The sequence below is a fragment of the Pelodiscus sinensis genome, chromosome 7 (genome assembly GCF_049634645.1).
Source record: "Pelodiscus sinensis isolate JC-2024 chromosome 7, ASM4963464v1, whole genome shotgun sequence".
Lineage (NCBI taxonomy): Eukaryota > Metazoa > Chordata > Testudines > Trionychidae > Pelodiscus > Pelodiscus sinensis.
In genome coordinates this window covers 54,517,275-54,536,332 of record NC_134717.1, presented here as the reverse complement: position 1 = coordinate 54,536,332, position 19,058 = coordinate 54,517,275, and the positions used below count along the sequence as shown (strand labels likewise).

The window sequence follows — 19,058 nt, the reverse complement described above, 5'->3', positions numbered from 1 at the left end:
TTGGCAGACAACGCCTTGACAATTTGTGTATTGAAACTAGGGATGTGAACAGGTGGGGGTGAGGGGGCCAAGAGCACCAGCAGTGGCAGGCTCAAGAAAGTGGCAGCCCTTATGTGGCTGGGGAGAAGAGGAAGTCGGGAGCAACAGTTCCCCCTGGGATCCTGCACTTAATCAGCTAACCAGTTAAACCTAGCATTTAACGAGTTAACTGATTAACAGGCATTTTACATCCCTAATTAAAGCTTCCATTTCACTAGTGAATCAAAACCATATGCCTCTTTTGACACAATTAATGGAAAGGAGAGATGATGATACCTCATGGAGTCAGGTCGCACAAAACCATATATATCACACACTTTATTAGAGGTACCATTTTTAATCCAATGCTGAGATAAAACCAATTACTAGAGGTCAAAAGTTTTGCTGTCTTTATCTCTGAGAGCTCACATTATCCCCAATGCCGCAAACACAATACAGGAATAGTACTTTGAATCTCCTGGAAGAACAGGTGTTTTCTGACAAAACTCATATCCAACAAAACCAAACCAGGAAAAGGCATAAAGATCAACAACTCCTAAGGGTCTCTGAAAAGCTTCAGATTGTGTTCACATCTCGGTTCACCTGTCTATGAAATGGAGCAGACTCACCTGCAGAGGGAGTGGAAGAAACAGCAGGGGGAGTTGGAGAGGTGAAGCCATCAGCAAGAGGCTGAGCTCCTGCAGCAGCAGCAGCATCTGGGGCAGTGGAGGGGGCAGTAGCAGGAGCAAGAGGGGCAGGGGCAGGTGCAGAGGTAGGAGGAAGGGAAGAAGTGCCAGCTGAGCCAGCAGGGGCTATGTGAAAAGAGGAGGAAGAAGTGGAATTAATCAGGAGATCAGGTTAGCAAGGATTAGAAAAGCCTTCTGACAATTTGGTGTTAAATATTCAGTAAACGTTAAACATTCTAGCACAAAAAGTAGGATGAGGGGGAAAAAATGAAGCTTATGTTAGAGAAGCATTCCAATATATGCAACTAATAAGGGTCAAGAAATGAACTACAGATGTAGAAATCAACCTCTGTAATTCTTAATGAAAGTCATTACTTTAAGACAGACTACTTTCCCCCTTTGTTTATTAGTTTCTTTCTGATCTGTAGCACCAAACATTGTAGCTTTTGTACAATATTAAACATATAGCAGAGGAAAGCCATCAGCTTCCCATAGCAATTTTTGGCACAGAAATATATTTTTTCAGAACACAATTTATGCCAAATAGTTTTTTTCATTTATTGAGAAGGAAGCACACAGAAAATCTCAAAACCACACAAGGAAAATGTGACTACAAATGAGAGTACAAATGTTATTTTCTGGGAACCCAAAGTGTTTGACAGTCTGCTTTTTCCATGATACTGTACTCTGTTTTCATGAGAATTCTACAGGTTTACTTTACTGTGTCCTTGACTTAAAAAATAAAACTAAGCTTCTAATAAACTTCTAGATACCTGAATGAACAGAAAGCAAATGAAAGGCCATTTATCGGTAAAAAGACTGAGACACATGGTTTAAATGAATCAACAGTTTTGATTAACCAATTGACATAAAAGGCAGGCAGACAGGCAAATACCAGTATACCAAACATTTCCACACTAAAAGAATATCATTGTATCCACATTTTTAATTATTAGCATAAAAATGTTAATGTCTCTGGAAAATTTGACTCAAAAACTGTCGGCGTTTGCAAGACTCTACATTAAGACAGTAAATAAACTAAAACATTAGAAACTGGACAGAAAGAGAGGAATAGAAGATTCCCATTTACCTGGGTAGACACTAGGAGGAGATGGAGTGGGAACAGCAATGGGCACACCCACACTTCCACTTCCACTGTTCTCTCGACTGCTGCTCCGACTACTTGGGTGGCTCCCTCCACTACTCCCACTGCTGCTATTGAAACCAAAACCATCAAGACATCAGTATTCTGGTTCATAGAGAAAATGCACAAAAACCGAACAATAGAAACTTGTACTTCACACTAATAACTGGGAGAAATAAAGAACTGAAACTGATATTACAAAAATAATTCTTCACAACAAAATTTAGATTTGATCAAACACAATCATTCATTTGCCACTAGTAATCTAACAAGCATGTATGGCATTTTGAAAGGTGAATTAAATGATATCATTGCAATACATCTTTGCTGAATGGAAATAGAAAGTTTTTGTACAGATTTTATAAAGCATATATTTCAGCAAGACTCTACAAAATATGCTTCTACCTTAAGTATTGTTGAGCGTAGAAAAGTTAAATCTATCAATATTTCCTGCATTAAATAGAATTAGAATATTCTTATTTAGAATAGATATGGTGTTCTATTTGGCCAGCCTCCTTTTAAAGAAGAATTTAACATTTCAAGAGAGACTATTTTAGCCCTCAGGTAGCATTTTTCACCTCTGACAATTCCTAGGACTTATTAAGTCTTTGAGTGATCTGAGAGATGGGAAGAATATCTTCTGTTGAAACTGTGGTCCAGCTCTGGCTTCAAAGCTAGTGGTTTCCTCATTTATATGCTGTGATTATTTCATTTTTAAATAACAGCTTAGCACCCCTTTATCATCAAGTTTCAAGATCTTTTATTTTTCAAAAGACTTTGATTATGAAGCACAAGCAAACCTAACCAATTTGTAGTCCTCCAATCAGCATACCTCATAATTTGCACACACAAAATCTCACCAAACCTTTGTAATTTTAGGCAGTGGTGGGCAACCTGCAGCCCACAACCTGCATGCAGCTCCTCAGAGTTCTATGTGAGGCCCTGCATTCTCCCTCCACTCCAGCCCTACACTTACCTACTCCACCCCTTCCACCCCAGCATTGGGGAGTGCTGTGAATCAGCTGATTTGTGCCCCATGTCACTTCCCCCCACATTCGTCACAGAGCTGAACACTGTGAATCAGCTGATTTGCAGCATTCAAATTCTAGGAGGGAGGGAGACGAGATGAAACGAAACCAGACGGGGCACATAAGCCAATGCATGGTGTTCTGGAAATGCTGGGAGGGAGGGAAAGGAGAAAGGACAGGATGTGCTCAAGGGACGGGGCAGAGAAGAAGCCGGGTGGAGGTTTGAGGGAAGAGGTGGAATGGGAGCAGGGCCTGCAGTGGAGGGGAAGAGTTGAGCACTCCTGCCAAATGAGAAGTGACACACATATTTAAAGCAAGAACCCATGTGAGGTACATGCTGATTGCACACAACATTGTGAGAAACCCTGCTTCTTTAAGTTACTTTTGCCAGCAATTTAATTTGCCCCCAATAATGGCTCACATTGTGTTGAAAAGGCGTGATAAAGGAGGAGAATCAAGCACAATGTATTTAATCTTATTCTTGGGGTCATGGTTAGTGCACATGCCTGATTTCAATCTTGCAGCCCGCTGAGATGAAGGAGGGCCATGGATGTGGCCTCCTCACTAGCCTTAGTTGCCCACTGCTGGATAAGAGTAATAATGTTGCTAATTTCCTTATTACTAAGACTGTATTTACTACACAATTTTACTAATACAAAAATGTAATTGTGGGATAAGTGAAGTAAATTATATGATGGAATATGCTTGTTTTAATTATGTCCATGTGCCAGTACACAATGGATTTCTCGGCCAATAATGTATTTGTGAGGTTCCATTGCAGGATCTGGGTTTGATTTTAATCACACCAGTACATCTTATATAGATTATTGTATTAGGCCAAAAACCTTCTGTGCAGGAATAGACTGAATACCTGTATGTGCGATTCCTCTGATTCACAGAAGCTGTTCTAACAGGACTCTGTTGTGAAGGAGCCATATTACGTGTTGGGCTAGGAACATAGTCATTTGGTACCACTGGAGGACGCACTGGCTCCAGTGTGCGATAGGGAGAGTGACGCCTGGACAAAAAATGCAATACATACAAAAGCAAATTCAGTCAGAATATAGCACAGCCACAGATCTTTTACAAGTGCAAAATTACAGTTACTTGCAGCAAAATCTAAGGGGCTCAAAAATGGTGTTTGCACACGTCTAATATTCAACTTATGACACGTGAATGTAAGATGGGATTTACGCTCTCCATTTCATAAACAGAAATTTTATTTTCTTGATCTGAATGAGCAGTTGGGGGGGGGGGCAATTTGCATTTCCACTACTAGATGAAAATAGTCTGCTTACATGTAAATATGACATTTTGAATTTAACACAACAAGCTCTGTTTCAGGACTCGCCATTACATAAACATACACAACAATAATGCAGTAACTGGAATTGCTCCTATTCCTTAGGACCTAATTCAGAAGGACTCCATCATGTGAAGAAAATGTAAAAATTCAGGAATATACAGCTTCACTGGAAAGCACCATATATGCCCAACTTGTGGCACAATATATCAGTTCAGATATTACAGTGGCTACTGCAGATACACTACAACCTGTCAGAAAAAACACACCACTAATTCTGTCTACAACAGATAACACAAGCCAAAACAAATTAAAGGTAGGCTTCCTGAATAAAACTTTTAATGACCTTTATTAAACATAGGCTGCAACACATCACTCAAATTTAAGATGTGGTCAGTACAAAGGATGGTGGTGAAACTTCTCCAAGCCTCCTGTGGTATCATAAAAAACAACATACACTTCCATGGGCTGGAACCCACTTCATCAGATGCATAAAGTGGATCGTGCATCTGACAAAGTGGGCTCCAGCCTACAAAAGCTTATGCTTAAATAAATGTGTTAATCTTTTAAAATGCCATAAGACTCCTCGTAGTTTTTGCTGAAACAGATTAACACAGCTCTGAAACGTGTACTCACCCAATAGTTCCTTTTCCTGACATTGGTGGGCTGGGTGGTTTCTGTGTAGGTGGAGTAGTACGAGGCAGCCCACCCATCTTCATATTCTGTGTACTAACCTGTATGAAAGAATGGAAAGACAAACAGCCTTTACTATATTCAGACTTTAGGCAATAAGATAGCAACCTTCCTTGAAAAATCATTCTATTGTACGAAAGAGGCAGGGAAAGGCTTAAACTGAAAAAGAACTGAGAGGCCATGCATTTCATATGCAACTTCTACTCTGCTAGAGGTTGACAGTTGCACTCAAAGGACTCTTTGTTATGTGAGGTTTTCAAAAATTTGTATATAGAAACTGCATTTGCCTTTAGACCATCTCGTGGATATTACATCTCAGTTGATGTTGGTACTGCATCTAATCCAATTAAAATCCCTTTTTCTAGAGTCACGAAGCAATTTCTTTTTGTTTGTTTGCTTGTTTTCGATAAAAACAGTTATTTCTGGTTGCACTGTAATATTAATTCTGCAATATTTTTTGAGAATAGACTTTTAAAAACCTACAGGATTCAGCAGGGTTACATACTAGGCCACAATACAGTAATTAATGCAACTAAAGAGCAGCTATACTTTAGTAAAATTATTTTTATATTCAAGCTGTGCTCCACTCTCATTTTAAGATTTAATATAAAATTATGCTTTAAAAAGAATACTACAATAGCATAATACTTTCAGATTTATATACCAAAATAATTTAATTAACATTAAAACTACAGATAGTAAAAGTGTAGCCAACTAAATTTATACGTCTGATCTAAACTAAACCTCTAGCTCACAGAATAGGAAAAAAGAAATCATGAATACTATGATGGGATCTTTCCAGTTTTTTCTTCCTTCAAATATAGTTAGATAAATTAGACACTACAAATTCAAGTTAATATTTTACTATTTAAGTCAGCATCAACACTGATTGATCTCTGTGCTGACTAGCCACATGATTGCTCCTTACCTCATGAATTATAAACATCAAAGCATTTTGTTTTTATTTATTCATCAAGCCATTTAATAGCCCTGTCTGGCTGCAAAAGTTAGACACAGCAGTTAGAGAATTTATGAACATATTTTTGGGAGGATCTATAAAATATCTTTTTAATCTATGAGTCCTAAATCTATTCCACATCATATAAGAACTATCAAATGACTTGTCCTAAATAATGTAAGTTTTAATTATTTGTATATTAGTAATTAAATACTCTTAGTTATAATTATTAAATACTCTTTATACTCCCCTTTTTTTCCCCCTGTAACCTAAGCCATATTGTATTGCACACAGCTATAGTGCATCATTTCCAACATTAATTGTTTCCATATAAGGTGACTTTCTGATAGAAAAGGCTCAGTGATCAAGCTATCAGTGATAATTAATAATATTCTGAAAGGCAAATTACACTCTTTTAATCACTCCAAAAGCCAGGCAGTGTTTATTAAATGACACAGATTATTTAAGGATTACTATTTTGCAGTATACTGACACACTGAAACCTGACACCCATATAGAAGATAAAAACAGAAGATGAAAATCTCAAAGTTATAATTCTTTTAGTTTGGGGAGGGGGAGGAAGAGGAGTTTAAAGAAATTACTATTGATATTTTTCAAATTTTTTAGAAAGTCAAAGTCTCAAATGTTCTGATTATTTTTATAAACATATCTTGCAAGTAGTCCTTTAAGCCAACTTTAAGCAACATGAAAATTAAAGTTACTTTAAGTGAAGGGCTAAGTAAGCACTGAACTACATCAATTTGAGGGGGAGAAGAAAAGTGTATCATGAAAGCAAAGTGCATTTTATTCTATACACGGAACGTGGAAAACACATCCCAAAAGCTGACATTTTTTAAAAGTTGCAGTATCTCATTCATCTCCTTTCATCAAACTTGTTGGTATCACCCGCTTACCTGTATGTTTAAAACAAATATCCTTTATTAATGTTAACCACCTCATGCAGAGGACTTCAGTCGTACATTAAGCTCTATAAGGGCATGTCTACACTATAGTGTTATTTCAAAATAGCTTATGTCGAAATAATGTGTCTACACACAAAATGCATTTCGAAACAGTGTTTTGCTATTTTGAAATAGCGCGTCCACACTGAGTGAACTCTGAATCGCATTTAAGGCTGGCTGGAAACAGTTCCGGCAGGGCACCAGGTCAGGACTTACTGTGTGGGGCTGTGCTTAAAGGGACCTCACCTTGGATAGCCAGTTCTCAGGTTTCCCTGCTTACTTGTCTACCTCAATGAGTGACAGCAAAGCATTTTGTCTGTGTGCGCTCTGGCTGTCCTCACTCTGGACATCACAGCACTCTGCAGCATGGAGCCAGAGTTGCCCCTGGGCACTCTGGTGCTTCTCGTGGACACGTTGCTGAGAGCCTGGCTGCACTTTCTGCAGCCTGCCATCTGGGAGGTCCATCGGGGGGCTGTCAATATTAGGAGGCCCTGCAGGAGAGCTTCCATCCTGAGGAGCACTAAGAGCCTCCCTGGTCTGCCCCACTCAGGGCTTGTGCCTCATTCCTCCCTCACGTCCTTCCACTTACCCCTCCCTAACCCCCCTTCCTGATGTCAAATAAAATTCATGTATTTTCATGAACACAAACTCTCTTTATTTAACAAAACTAGGGGGGAAGGAATGAAATTCTGGTGAGACTGGGGAAAGGAGGCGGGGGGGGGGGGGAAACCTGGGAGGAGGGAGCTGGAATAGGGAAGCAAAGGGAAGGAGGAGGAGGGGAAGCTCAGGGCTTAGGGGTGGGAGTCTCCCCAGACCAACTTGATTTTCACGCAAACATGCTCCTGGGTTCGCATGTGGCCTTTGGTGACCAGGCTGGCAGGTGTCCTGCCACAGATTCCTCCCTCTAGTGCAGAGATCATGGATGTTGGGAGCATCCCCCCCAAACCTGAATAAGGTCCATGATCTCCACCCTGGACCAGGAAGGTGCCCGCCTTCTCTGGGCCCTGGCAGGCTCCTGGGAGCTGGCAGACTGCTCCTGGGGAGCAGGTGGAGGGCTGGCTACCAGTGGCTTATTGGCTCATGTTTTGGGGCCACTGGGTATGGGGCAGTGACTGCTGGCTCTGGGCTGGCAGGCTTGGAGCTGGCACAGGCACTATGGCCAGAGTCTACACCTTTAAGGGCTTCAGGGGGGAAGGGGCAGGGAGGGAGAGGAGTGTTCTTGGTTGAGGCTGGAGTGGCCACCAGGGCTCCCTGGGAAGGCTGGAGGCCCCCTATTTCGAAATAAGTGTCTACACAGCATTTATTTCAAAAGAGCTATTTCGAATTTGGCGCTATTCCTCGCAGAATGAGGTTTACCAAATTCGAAATAAGTGCTCCGCTTATTTCAAATTTATTTCGAAATAGCGATTTGGCTGTGTAGACACTAGGAAAGTTATTTTGAAATAAGGGCTGTTATTTCAAAATAACTTTCCTGTGTAGACATACCCTAAGAAGGATTTTCCAAAACCTTCAGATGGGGGCAGAGTTAAACCCGTATGAACACTTTCAAAAATTCCATCCTCGATATTTTAAACACCCCCACCCCACACAAAAGTGTCTATTATTTGGGGACACAAAATGCATTATAACCACACCTATAGGATTACACTTAAACGATATGATTAAACCTACTTTAACATATCCTTCAAAGTTTAAAGAAGAAATTACATTACTGTTATTAGTAATAGTGTCTTACAATACTAATAGGTGAAACAAAATACAGGACTATGTAGCACTTTAAAGACTAACAAGATGGTTTATTAGATGATGAGCTTTCGAGGGCCAGACCCACTTCCTCAGATCAAATAGTGGAAGAAAATAGTCACAACCATATATACCAAAGATCGTGGTTGTGACTATTTTCTTCCACTATTTGATCTGAGGAAGTGGGTCTGGCCCACGAAAGCTCATCATCTAATAAACCATCTTGTTAGTCTTTAAAGTGCTACATAGTCCTGTATTTTGTTTCAGCTACACCAGACTAACACGGCTACATTTCTATCACAATACTAATAGGAACTGCAATAATTATTATGCTCCTGTTATAGTAGGAGCTGTACAAATAGAGAATATAGTCCCAGCACCAGAAAAATCAGGGTGGGAGTAAGATGGAGAATAAGGTAAAGTGAACAGAGTGTAGCAGAAATTTGGAAATCATGTTTGCTGCTTTCCTAACTATATAGAACTCTCATGATTTTCAAAAGCTTTATCTGTATCACTAAATGATTTACATAACATGGATAAGAAAACTTTAGAAAATTTGGCTAAAAATACAGTACAAGAATCGCTTTGTGTTAAGTAGGAACTTAAACGGAGTGACAAAGAAAGGAGACCTTCTTTAAAAAAAAATGAAAGAGGGAGTAATGCAGGTCAGACAGATTAAACTTATGATGACTTTGAAGTTGTAATGCTGAAAGAGAGCACGTAATTAAAGTTTACAGAGCTACTTTACAAATCTGAGAGGGCTCGCTGACTTAAGCTTAGCTATTGTCAATTACACACCTCTGTTTCAACAGTCTCCACTTTGACTTATAGCCAAACAATCAAGAAAAAGCAATGAAAAATAAAAACAGTCTGATTAACATAGACTGACCTTCTATGCTAGAACAGCATGATACAACACACAGAAAAAGTTTTCCAATTATCTTTGGTGAAGAAAAATGGAGACACCCACAAAGTTAGCATAAATTAATAAATTGCATCAGTTCCTTTAAATGTGTGTCAGTACAACCTCTCCTCTCACCTCTAAGAAAGATGCAATTATCAATTTCCATCTTCAAGATTAACAAAACCAAACCACATTTCCTTAAAATTTACCACATTTATATATGTAAATAATAATAGACTCATAGAACCCTAGAGCTGTAAGAGACCTTAGAAGACCATCAACTCCAGCCCCCTGCCCAAGGCAGGACCAATCCCAATTAAATCAACCCAGCCAGGGCTTTGTCAAGCCGAGACTTAAACACCTCTAGGGATGGAGACAACACTACTTCCCTAGGTAACCCATTCCAGTGCTTCACCACCCTCCTAGTGAAATAGTTTTTCCTAACATCCAACCTGGCCCTCTCCCACCACAACTTGAGAATCATTGTTCCTTGTTCTGCCATCCATCACTGCTGTGAACAGCCTTTCTCCATCCTCTTTGGAACCTCCCTTCAGGAAGTTGAAGGCTGCTATCAAATCCCCTCCTCACTCATCTCTTCTGCAGAATAAATAGACCCAACTCCCTCAGCTTCTCCTTGTAGGTCATATGCTCCATCCCCCTAATTATTTTGGTTGCCCTCTGCTAGACCTTCTCCAATGCATCCACATCCTTCCTGTAATTGGGGGCCCAGAACGGGACACAATCCAGATGTGGACTCACCAGAGCCAAGTAAAGAGGAATAATCACATTTCTGGATCTGCTGGCAATGCTCCTCCTAATGCAACCTAATATGCCATTAGCCTTCTCAGCTACAAGAGCACACTGTTGACTCATGTCCAGCTTCTCATCCACTCTAATCCCCAGGTCTTTTTCTACAGAACTGCTGCTTAGCCAGTTGTTCCTCAGCCTGTAACAATGCTTGGGATTCTTCTGTCCCAAGTGCAGGATTCTACTCTTGTCTTTGTTGAACCTCATCAGATTTCTTGTGGCCCAATCCTCCAATTTGTCTAAGTCACTCTGGACCATATCTCTGCCCTTAAGCGTATCTACCTCTCCCTCTAGCTTAGTATGATCCACAAACTTGCTGAGCATGCAATCCATCCCCTCATCCAGGTCATTAATAAAGATGTTGAACAAAACAGGTCCCAGAACCAAACCTTAGGGCACTCGGCTAGAAATCGACTGCCATCCTGACATCAAGCCATTGATCACTACCCGCTGGGCCCAACCTTCCAGCCAACTTTCTATCCATCTTACCGTCCATTTATCCAATCCACATTCCCTTAACTTGCTGGCAAGAATATTGTGGGAGACTGTATCAAAAGCCTTGCTAAAGTCAAGGTATATCACATCCACTGACTTCTCCATATCCACAGAGCCAGTTACTTCATCATAGAAGCTAATCAAATTGGTTAGGCACGACTTGCCCTTCATAAATCCATGCTGACTATTCCTGATCACCTTTCCCTCTTCCAAGTACTTTAAAATGGATTCCTTGAGGATCCCCTCCATGATTTTTCCAGGGACTGAGGTAAGGCTGACTGGCCTATACGTCCCTGGATGGTCCTCCCTCCCTTTCTTAAAGATGGGCACTACATTTGCCTTTTTCCAGTCACCTGGGATCTCTCCTGATCTCCACAACTTTTCAAAGATAATGGCCAAAGGCTTCTCAATGACATTTGCCAACTCCCTCAGTACCTTCAGATGTATTAAGTCTGGATTTATGTACTTTTAGCTTTTTTAAATAGTTCCTAACCTCTTCTATCCCCACCAAGGGCTGTCCACCATCGTCCCATATTGCATCACTTAGCGCATTAGTCTGTGGGCTGACCTTGTCCGTGAATACAGAGGCAAAGAAAGCATTGAGTACTTCAGCTTTCCCCACATCATCTGTCATTAGGTTACCTCCTTCATCCAGTAGGGGCCCTACATCCCTTCTGATCACCCTCTTCTTGCTAACATGCCTGTAGAAACCTTTCTTGTTATCCTTCACATCCCTTGCAATTCGCAATTCCAATTGTGCTTTCGCCTTCCTGATAACTCCCCTGTGTCCAAGACAGAACATCAGAAATGGCTGCCCGTCGCAGGGAGCCATAGCCTGTAATACCTCTGAGGCTGGTATAGGGGGCTCTGTCTGTGAGGTGGAGTGTTTTCCATATAAGGGCATGTAAATTAATAATCTTCCCCTGCTCGCTCCACCCATTGCAGTAAAAGATCAGCCAATGGGCTGACTTGTGCTCAGGCCTGCTACTCCACCCACTGCAGCAAAAACTAACCATGGGGTGATAAGTTCACAGGCAATAAAACAGGCAGGCAGCCCCTCTCTCACTGGGGATTCGCATCGAGTGAACGCCTGGCCTGATCACCCAGACGCCTTGCACCCCCTGCTCTCGAGTCTTACTGAGCGTACTCTGAGTTGGTCGACCAGAGTGGAGACAGTTTATGAGCGTGTGACCGGTACTTGTGTTCCTGCTGTCTCCAGAACTGGTATAACCCCCCCCCCCCCGCCATCATCCCTATCCTAATTGATTTTTTAGTTGTCCTTATTGCTTGTCAAGTGACAGTGGCTAAAAAGTTACTAAGTTAGTTTATAAATAGTTGTGGTTTAGGTTTTTTACTGTTTCCTTGTATAAAGTTGTGTAAATAATCAGCCCTATGGACAATACCAGTGTTAATTCAACTGTTCCTAACCCCTGGGCAGTTATTGGGAATTATTGTGATTTAGAAAAGCCTCAGGGAATTGTTTTGTGTTGTCTGGCAATCCGTTTAATTTTTGTTCTGATGATTGTCTGGCGTCATCAAAATAAAATCAGTTTGTACTTTTTGAAACCCCCAGTTGTGGTCTCATCCTTTCCGGCATCCCTTCGAACCTCGTGTATTACGGGGACTGACACCCTGTATTCTCAAGCTATACATTCATATCCTTCCCTAGTCATCTGTCCAAGTTTCCACTTTTTGTAAACTCCCTTTTTGTGATTAAGTTCACCAAGGATTTCCCCGGTAAGCCAATCCGGTCTCCTATCATATTTGCTTCTCTTGCTATGCATTGGAATGGTTTTTTTCTGTGCCTTCAATAAGGCTTCTTTAAAATACTGCCAGCTCTCCTAGGCTCCTTTCCCTTTCCTGTTAGCATCCCAGGGGATTCTGCCCATGAGGTCCCTGAGGGAGTCAAAGTCTGCTTTGCTGAAGTCCAAGGTGTGTATTTTACTACTCTCTTTTCTTCCTTTGGTCAGGATCCTGAAATCTACCATCTCATGTTGTCACCCACCTCTACTTCCCCTATTAGCTCCTCCCTGTTTGTGAGCAGCAGGTCAAGCTGCGCACGGCCCCTGGTCAGATCCTGCAGCACTTGTACCAAGAAGCTATCCCCAACATTCTCCAGAAACTTCCCGGATTGCCTGTGTGCTGCCATATTGGTCTCCAAACAGATGTCAGGGTGATTAAAGTCCCCCACGAGAACCAAATAAGGAAACAATTTTCTGTTACAGGACTTACTTTTTTGCTCTTAACTGACAAAATAAAGGGGGAGAGCAGGAGCCAGTGCCCATGAGAAGCTGGCTTTAAGCAGGCTCCCCATGAGCACCATATCCGCCTACCTCCCTCCCTACTCCCATGCTGCTGTCTCTGATAGAGGGTGAGAGGGGCAGGCTGGAGCTGATATGTGGGTGGGAGCCGGTTAAAAGGCAACTCCCTGGTGCTGCCTCCCCCACCCCACGAGGCAACAGTGCTGGGGTGCGGAGTGGGGCAGGGGAAGCTGCGGAAGCCCGGGCTCACTGCAGACAGAGGCTAGTCTGCAGCAGCAGCCCGTCTGTAGGGAGCTAGGACCCCTCGCAGACAAGGGCTGCTGCTGTATCAGAGGCAGCAGCCCAGGGCAGCAGGCAGCAGATCTGTGCGGGTAGCTGGCTTTTAAACTGGCTCCCCAGCAGACAAGCTCCCTTCTGCAACCCACACTGCCTCTGATAGCGGGGCAGCAGTGCAGGTGGCAGGGAGCTCCCCAGGAGTGGGTCTGGTAGCACACTGGCTGCTTGGCCCAACCCCTGGAGACTATCAAATAGTTGTGTAACCACTAAGATTCACTATTCAATTACACAATATCTAACATCTCTAGTCCCCAGGAGCAGGGGTGGCAGCTAGTGCGCTCCTAGCCCCACTCCCAGGGAGCCCCTGCCATCCCACACTGCTGCCGCTGTATCAGAGGTAGCAGCGTGGTATAGCAGGAGAGAGCCAGTCCACGAGGGGAGCTAATTTAAAAAACAGATCCCCACACAGATCAGCTCTCACCTGCCACCCTGCAGGGGAGGGAGGGGGTCAAGCTCCCCATGGATAGAGGTGGCTCCAGCATCTATGGCTGCTGCTCTGAGAGCACTGGCTCCAGCCTGCTCCTCCCATCGTTGCCTGTGTGGGAAGCAGCAAAGGGGGGGGGGTGGATAAGCAGCTCAGCAGAGCTGGCACACACAGAGAGACAGCTTAAAAGCTGGCTCCCCACATGTATCGGCTTCCACTTGCCTCCTCACCTTGATGCCTCTGATAGAGAGGTAGCAGTGCAGGGGGGAAGATGGCTCCATGACAGTCAATACATGCATGGAACTGACTTGAAAGTAAGCTTGTCACATAACGGCTCCTGCTTCTCTCTCTCTCTCCCCCCCAGACCCCGAACCCCACACTTGCTGCTGCCTCTCTATCAGGGGCAGCACTGCAGGGGTGGGAGGGAGGTGGCTCCACAGGATCTGGTGCTCGTGGGGCACCAACATGAGAGTCGGGTCTTCACGTTCACAGTTCCCACCCCCACCCTCCGCTGCCTCTGATACAGCAAGGGGAGGGGTGTGCGTGTAAACAACCGATAAGCCCAGGTTGTTTGGCTAATTGTGTAATCGTTTACATGCTGACATTTCTAAAGTCCCACAAGTAAAAACTTAAAATTTAGAATCCTATTTCTCCCATTATTCATAACAACTTATGTTCTTGCTGAAAAAGTTTGGGTTTCTTAATTTTAATGTCAATTTTCTTCAAAGCTATTTCTTCTGGATCAAGGTCAAAGAAGGTATCCCTGACTGCTTTAAAAGCTACAATCTATTTTCACTGCCAAAAAAAGGAAGACATTTAATTCTTTCTTAGGCACTTGAAAAGATTGTGAAAAGTAGCATTCTGCAATGTCGTCCGTCTACTACTTCACGAACTACAATAACCCTAAATACTTCTTAGGTGTTTGATTTCTGGATCTACTTGGGACTTAGAAAAAGCAACAAGAGATTGTGATAAGATAACTGAATCTAAGATCTTGATTTAAGGTCAGGAAGCATTCAATTCATAGTCAGAACAAGTTCTGAGATCATACAACACTTACAAATAGAGGTGCCCAAACTCGTGGAAGGCAAGATGTCTGTCAGAACACACAAAGTGTTTTGCAAATATTTAAAAGTGAACTGCAAAGGAAACAAAATTATTTGCACATTTCTTTAAGTAGTATAAAGGCAGCTCAAAAGGTGTGTTTTCAAAGAGGGGTTTCCCCCTGCTTTTCTAATGAAAAAAGGAGGGTCAGAAAACTCTTTCTTTAATAAATTCAGGCCACCTTCTTCGTGAATTATAAAAAAGAATATAGGTGAACATTCAATTTTACTATGCAGGTCATCTTTAAAACAAATGCGAAGCCAAACAGCTGTTATTTCTAATCTCCTAATCCTCCCCCAAACCAGCTTTTTTCAATTTTAACTGTGCCACTATATCACATCGTAAGCTTTTTCAGTAGGAAAGAGTCTAGATAAGCTCAATGAACAATTCCATGCTAATTCATATCTTTTACAAAATATCAAATGTTAAGACTTTCCAAATGGTGTCCCAATGGTTAACTACCAAGTCACATGGGCCAGTCTGAGGGTTAACTACCATCAGTGTTTTCCAAAACATGCAAAGGGAGAAGGCTACTGTCTGGAGGGACAGCAAAGGGAGAAGGCTACTGTCTGGAGGGACACGATACATGAGAGTGGCCACAGGGGTCATAGAATCATAGAACGCTACAACTGAAAGAGACCTTGAGAGGTCATCAAATCCAGTCCCCAGCCCTCACAATATGATCAAGTACCATCTAGATCATCCCTGAGAGATGTCTACCTAACCTGCTCTTAAATATCTCCAGAGATGGAGATTCCACAACCTCCCTAAGCAACTTATTCCAGTGTTTAACCACCCTGACAGGTAGGAAGTTTTTCCTAATGTACAACCTAAACCTCCCTTGCTGCAGTCTAAGCATCAGAAGCCAAGAACAACTATTTTTCTCCCTCCTCCTTGTGACACCCTTTTAGATACCTGAAAACTGCTATCATGTCCCCCTCTCAGTCTTCTCCTTTCCAAACTAAACAAGCCCATTAGTTTCAGTCTTCCCTCATAGCTCACATTCTTGTTGCTCTTCTGTGGACCTTCTCCAATTTCTCCACATCTTTCTGGAAATGTGGTGCTTAGAACTGGACACAATACTCCAACTGAGGTCTAATCAGCACAGAGTAAAGTGGAAGAATGACTTCTCGTGTCTTGCTCACAACACTCCTGTTAATGCATCCCAGAATCATGTTTGATTTTTTTCACAACAGTGTCACACTATTTGCTATATTTAGCTTGTGCTCCACTATGACCCCCAGATCCCTTTCTCCCTTTCCTTCCTAGACATTCGCTTCCCATTTTGTATGTGTGAAAATGATTGTGCCTTCATAAGTGGAGTACTTTGCATTTGTCCTTATTGAACTTCATCCTATTTACCTCAGACCATTTCTCCAGTTTGTTCAGATCATTTTGAATTATCCTTCAAAGCAGTTGCAACCTCTTTCAGTTTCATATCATCTGCAATCTTGATAAGCGTACTCTCTATGCCAATATCTAAACTGTTGATGGAGATATTGAACACAACCGGTCGCAAAGCAGACCCCTGAAGAACCCTACTTGTTATGCCCTTCCAGCATGATTGAACCGTTAACTACTCTCTGAGAATGGTTATCCAGCCAATTATGCACCCACCTTATAGAAGACCCATCTAAGTGGTATTTGCCTAGTTTATTGATAAGAAAGTCACACAAGACCATATCAAATGCCTTTTTAAAGTCTAGGTATACCACATCCACTGCTTCTCCCTTATCCACAAGACTTGTTATCCTATCAAAGAAAGCTATCAGATTGGTTTGACATAAGTAGTTATTTACAAATCCATGCTGGCTGTTACCTATCACCTTATTTTCTTCCAGGTATTTTCAGATGAATTTCTTAATTACTTGCTCCATTATCTTTCCTGGCACACAGTCTATAGTTACCTGGGTTACTCTTATTTCCCTTTTTTATAGATGGGCACTATATTTGCCCTTTTCCATTCTGCTAGAATCTCTCCTGTCTTCCATGATTTTTCAAAGATGATAGCTAAAGGCTCAGATACGTCCTCTATCAGCTCCTTGAATATTCTAAGATGCATTTCATCAGGCCCTGGTGACTTGCAGACATCAAACTTTTCTAAGTGATTTTTAACTTGTTCTTTTTTTTATTTTATCTTCTAAACCTACCCCCTTCACACTAGCATTCACTATGTTAGGCATTCCTTCATCAGACTTCTCGGTGAAGACCGAAACAAAGAAGTCTTTAAGTACCTCTCCCATTTCCAAGTTTCCTGTTACTGTTTTTCCCTCCTCACTGAGCAATGGGCCTACCCTGTCTTTGGTCTTCCTCTTGCTTCCAATATATTTATAGAAATTCTTCTTGTTTCCCTTTATGACTGTGGCTAGTATGAACTCGTTTTGTTCCTTTGCCTTTCTAAGCTTGCCCCTGCATACCTGTATTGTTTGCTTATTATATTCATCCTTTGTAATATATCCTAGTTTCCACTTTTTATATGACTCCTTTTTTATTTTTAGATAATGCAAGATCCCCTGGTTAAGCCAAGACAGTCTTTTGCCATACTTTCTCTCTTTCCTACACAGCAGAATAGCTTGCTTTTGAGCCCTTAATAATGTCCCTTTGAAAAACTGCCAACTCTCTTCAGTTGTTTTTCCCTTTAGTCTTGCTTCCCGTGGGACCTTATGTAGTACCAGCTCTCTGAGCTTACCAAAATCTGCCTTCCATTGTCTCTATTTTACTGTTCTCCCTTCTACTAGTCCTTAGAATCATGAACTCTATGATTTCATGATCACTTCCACACAAGCTGTCTTCTACTTTCAAATTCTCAACCACTTCCTCCCTATTTGTTAAAATCAAATCTAGAACAGCTTCCCCCACCCTCCCAGTAGCTTTTTCAACCTTCTGAAATAAAAAGTTGTCTTCAATGCAGTTCAAGAACTTATTGGATAGACTGTGTCCCGCTGTATTAGTTTCCCAACATATATCTGGATAGTTGAAGTCCCCCATCATCACCAAATCCTGCGCTTCGGATGATTTTGTTAGTTGTTTAAAAAAAGCCTCATCCGCCTCTTCTACCTGGATAGGTGACCTGTAGTAGACCCCCAGCATGACATTACCCTTCTTTTAACCCCTTTTAACCTAACCCAGCGAGCCCACTGGTGAGCACTATCTTGCAGAGTGTCCACTGGGTGCAGCCATATCACCAAGGGAGTGGCCAGCAGGGCTGGGGCTCTGTCACCTTGCCTGCTAGCACACCAACTAAGTAGCCCACCACCCCAAACCCTTCCTCCTCCCCATCCTATGGAAGAAGATAGAAAAAAGGCCTCTGGTGACCAGGGTGTGTGTGGAACTGGTGCAAGAGAAAAGTCTTGTCGGACGTGGGCCCCCTCCCCTTCCCTCTCCAAGCCCTTCCTCACCCTCTCTCTCACACACACACACACACACACACACCCCTCCAGCCTCCTGCACTGCCTCCCAACATCACCAAAGCCCTGCCCTGACCCCCCACACGGCCAGTCTTCTACCCTGAAGGATCCGGGCAACGACAAGTAAGTCCACTAGTGAACAAATATTTTAAGCTACATAGATGTATTTTTTAGTCTTACTAACATCTAATCAGATATACTACAAGTCCCTACAATTGCACAGGTATATTGTGTATTCACATGGTATGTTGACAACTGTCTATAGATCTGAAGCATTAGCTGCAAGATCTATTTTAAACATCATGATCCTTTAGTTGCAAATGGCAGTGAACTTGTCAATAGAGAGCTTTTCGTTAAATAAAGGATACATATAAGGATAAGGTCTCAAGTAGAGGCACTCTTCAGAAAAGAAGTCATAGCTAACCTACTACACATACTTCACCCTCTGGGGAGAAGAAAAGAGAACAAACATGTGGCATACAAAATCACTCTGCTTATTGCATTCCTGGAAAGCATTCAGATTCTACATTAGTAAGTGCATATAGAAAACTACATAGACTAAATATCCTTAAAAAGATATTTTCACACATTATATAGTAAATCAAACTCAAGATTTTCAAAGACATTCAAGCAAACTATCCCTCTTCCATAATGTAGATAGTATATCACTTTTTACTTACAGACTGGGAATAAAATGAATGGCCCTTTCCCCAAATATACTCTGAGAATTACCTTCAGGTATTTTAAACAGCTATCAGATGCTGGAGTGATCTGATACCTGACAT

The 19,058-nt window shown here is 42.1% G+C and overlaps 1 protein-coding gene across 5 annotated transcripts in view; it reads right to left on the bottom strand.

Annotated features, from left to right (window-relative positions):
* The window catches only part of ABI2 (abl interactor 2), a 109,611-nt gene that overhangs the window by 15,791 nt on the left and 74,762 nt on the right, over nt 1-19,058 (bottom strand). For 3 of the 5 annotated variants that reach the window (XR_012905253.1, XM_075933798.1, XM_075933797.1), the window contains 4 exons: nt 4,816-4,913; nt 3,748-3,894; nt 1,795-1,919; nt 648-830 (listed from right to left, as the gene is read on the bottom strand). Coding sequence is in view for 4 of the 5 variants with exons in the window: in XM_075933798.1 (XP_075789913.1) it covers nt 648-830; nt 1,795-1,919; nt 3,748-3,894; nt 4,816-4,913 (553 nt within the window). In the remaining variant the exon portion in view is untranslated. The remainder of the gene's footprint in view (nt 1-647; nt 831-1,794; nt 1,920-3,747; nt 3,895-4,815; nt 4,914-19,058) is intronic. The other 2 variants (XM_075933800.1, XM_075933799.1) reach the window with 1 other exon arrangement.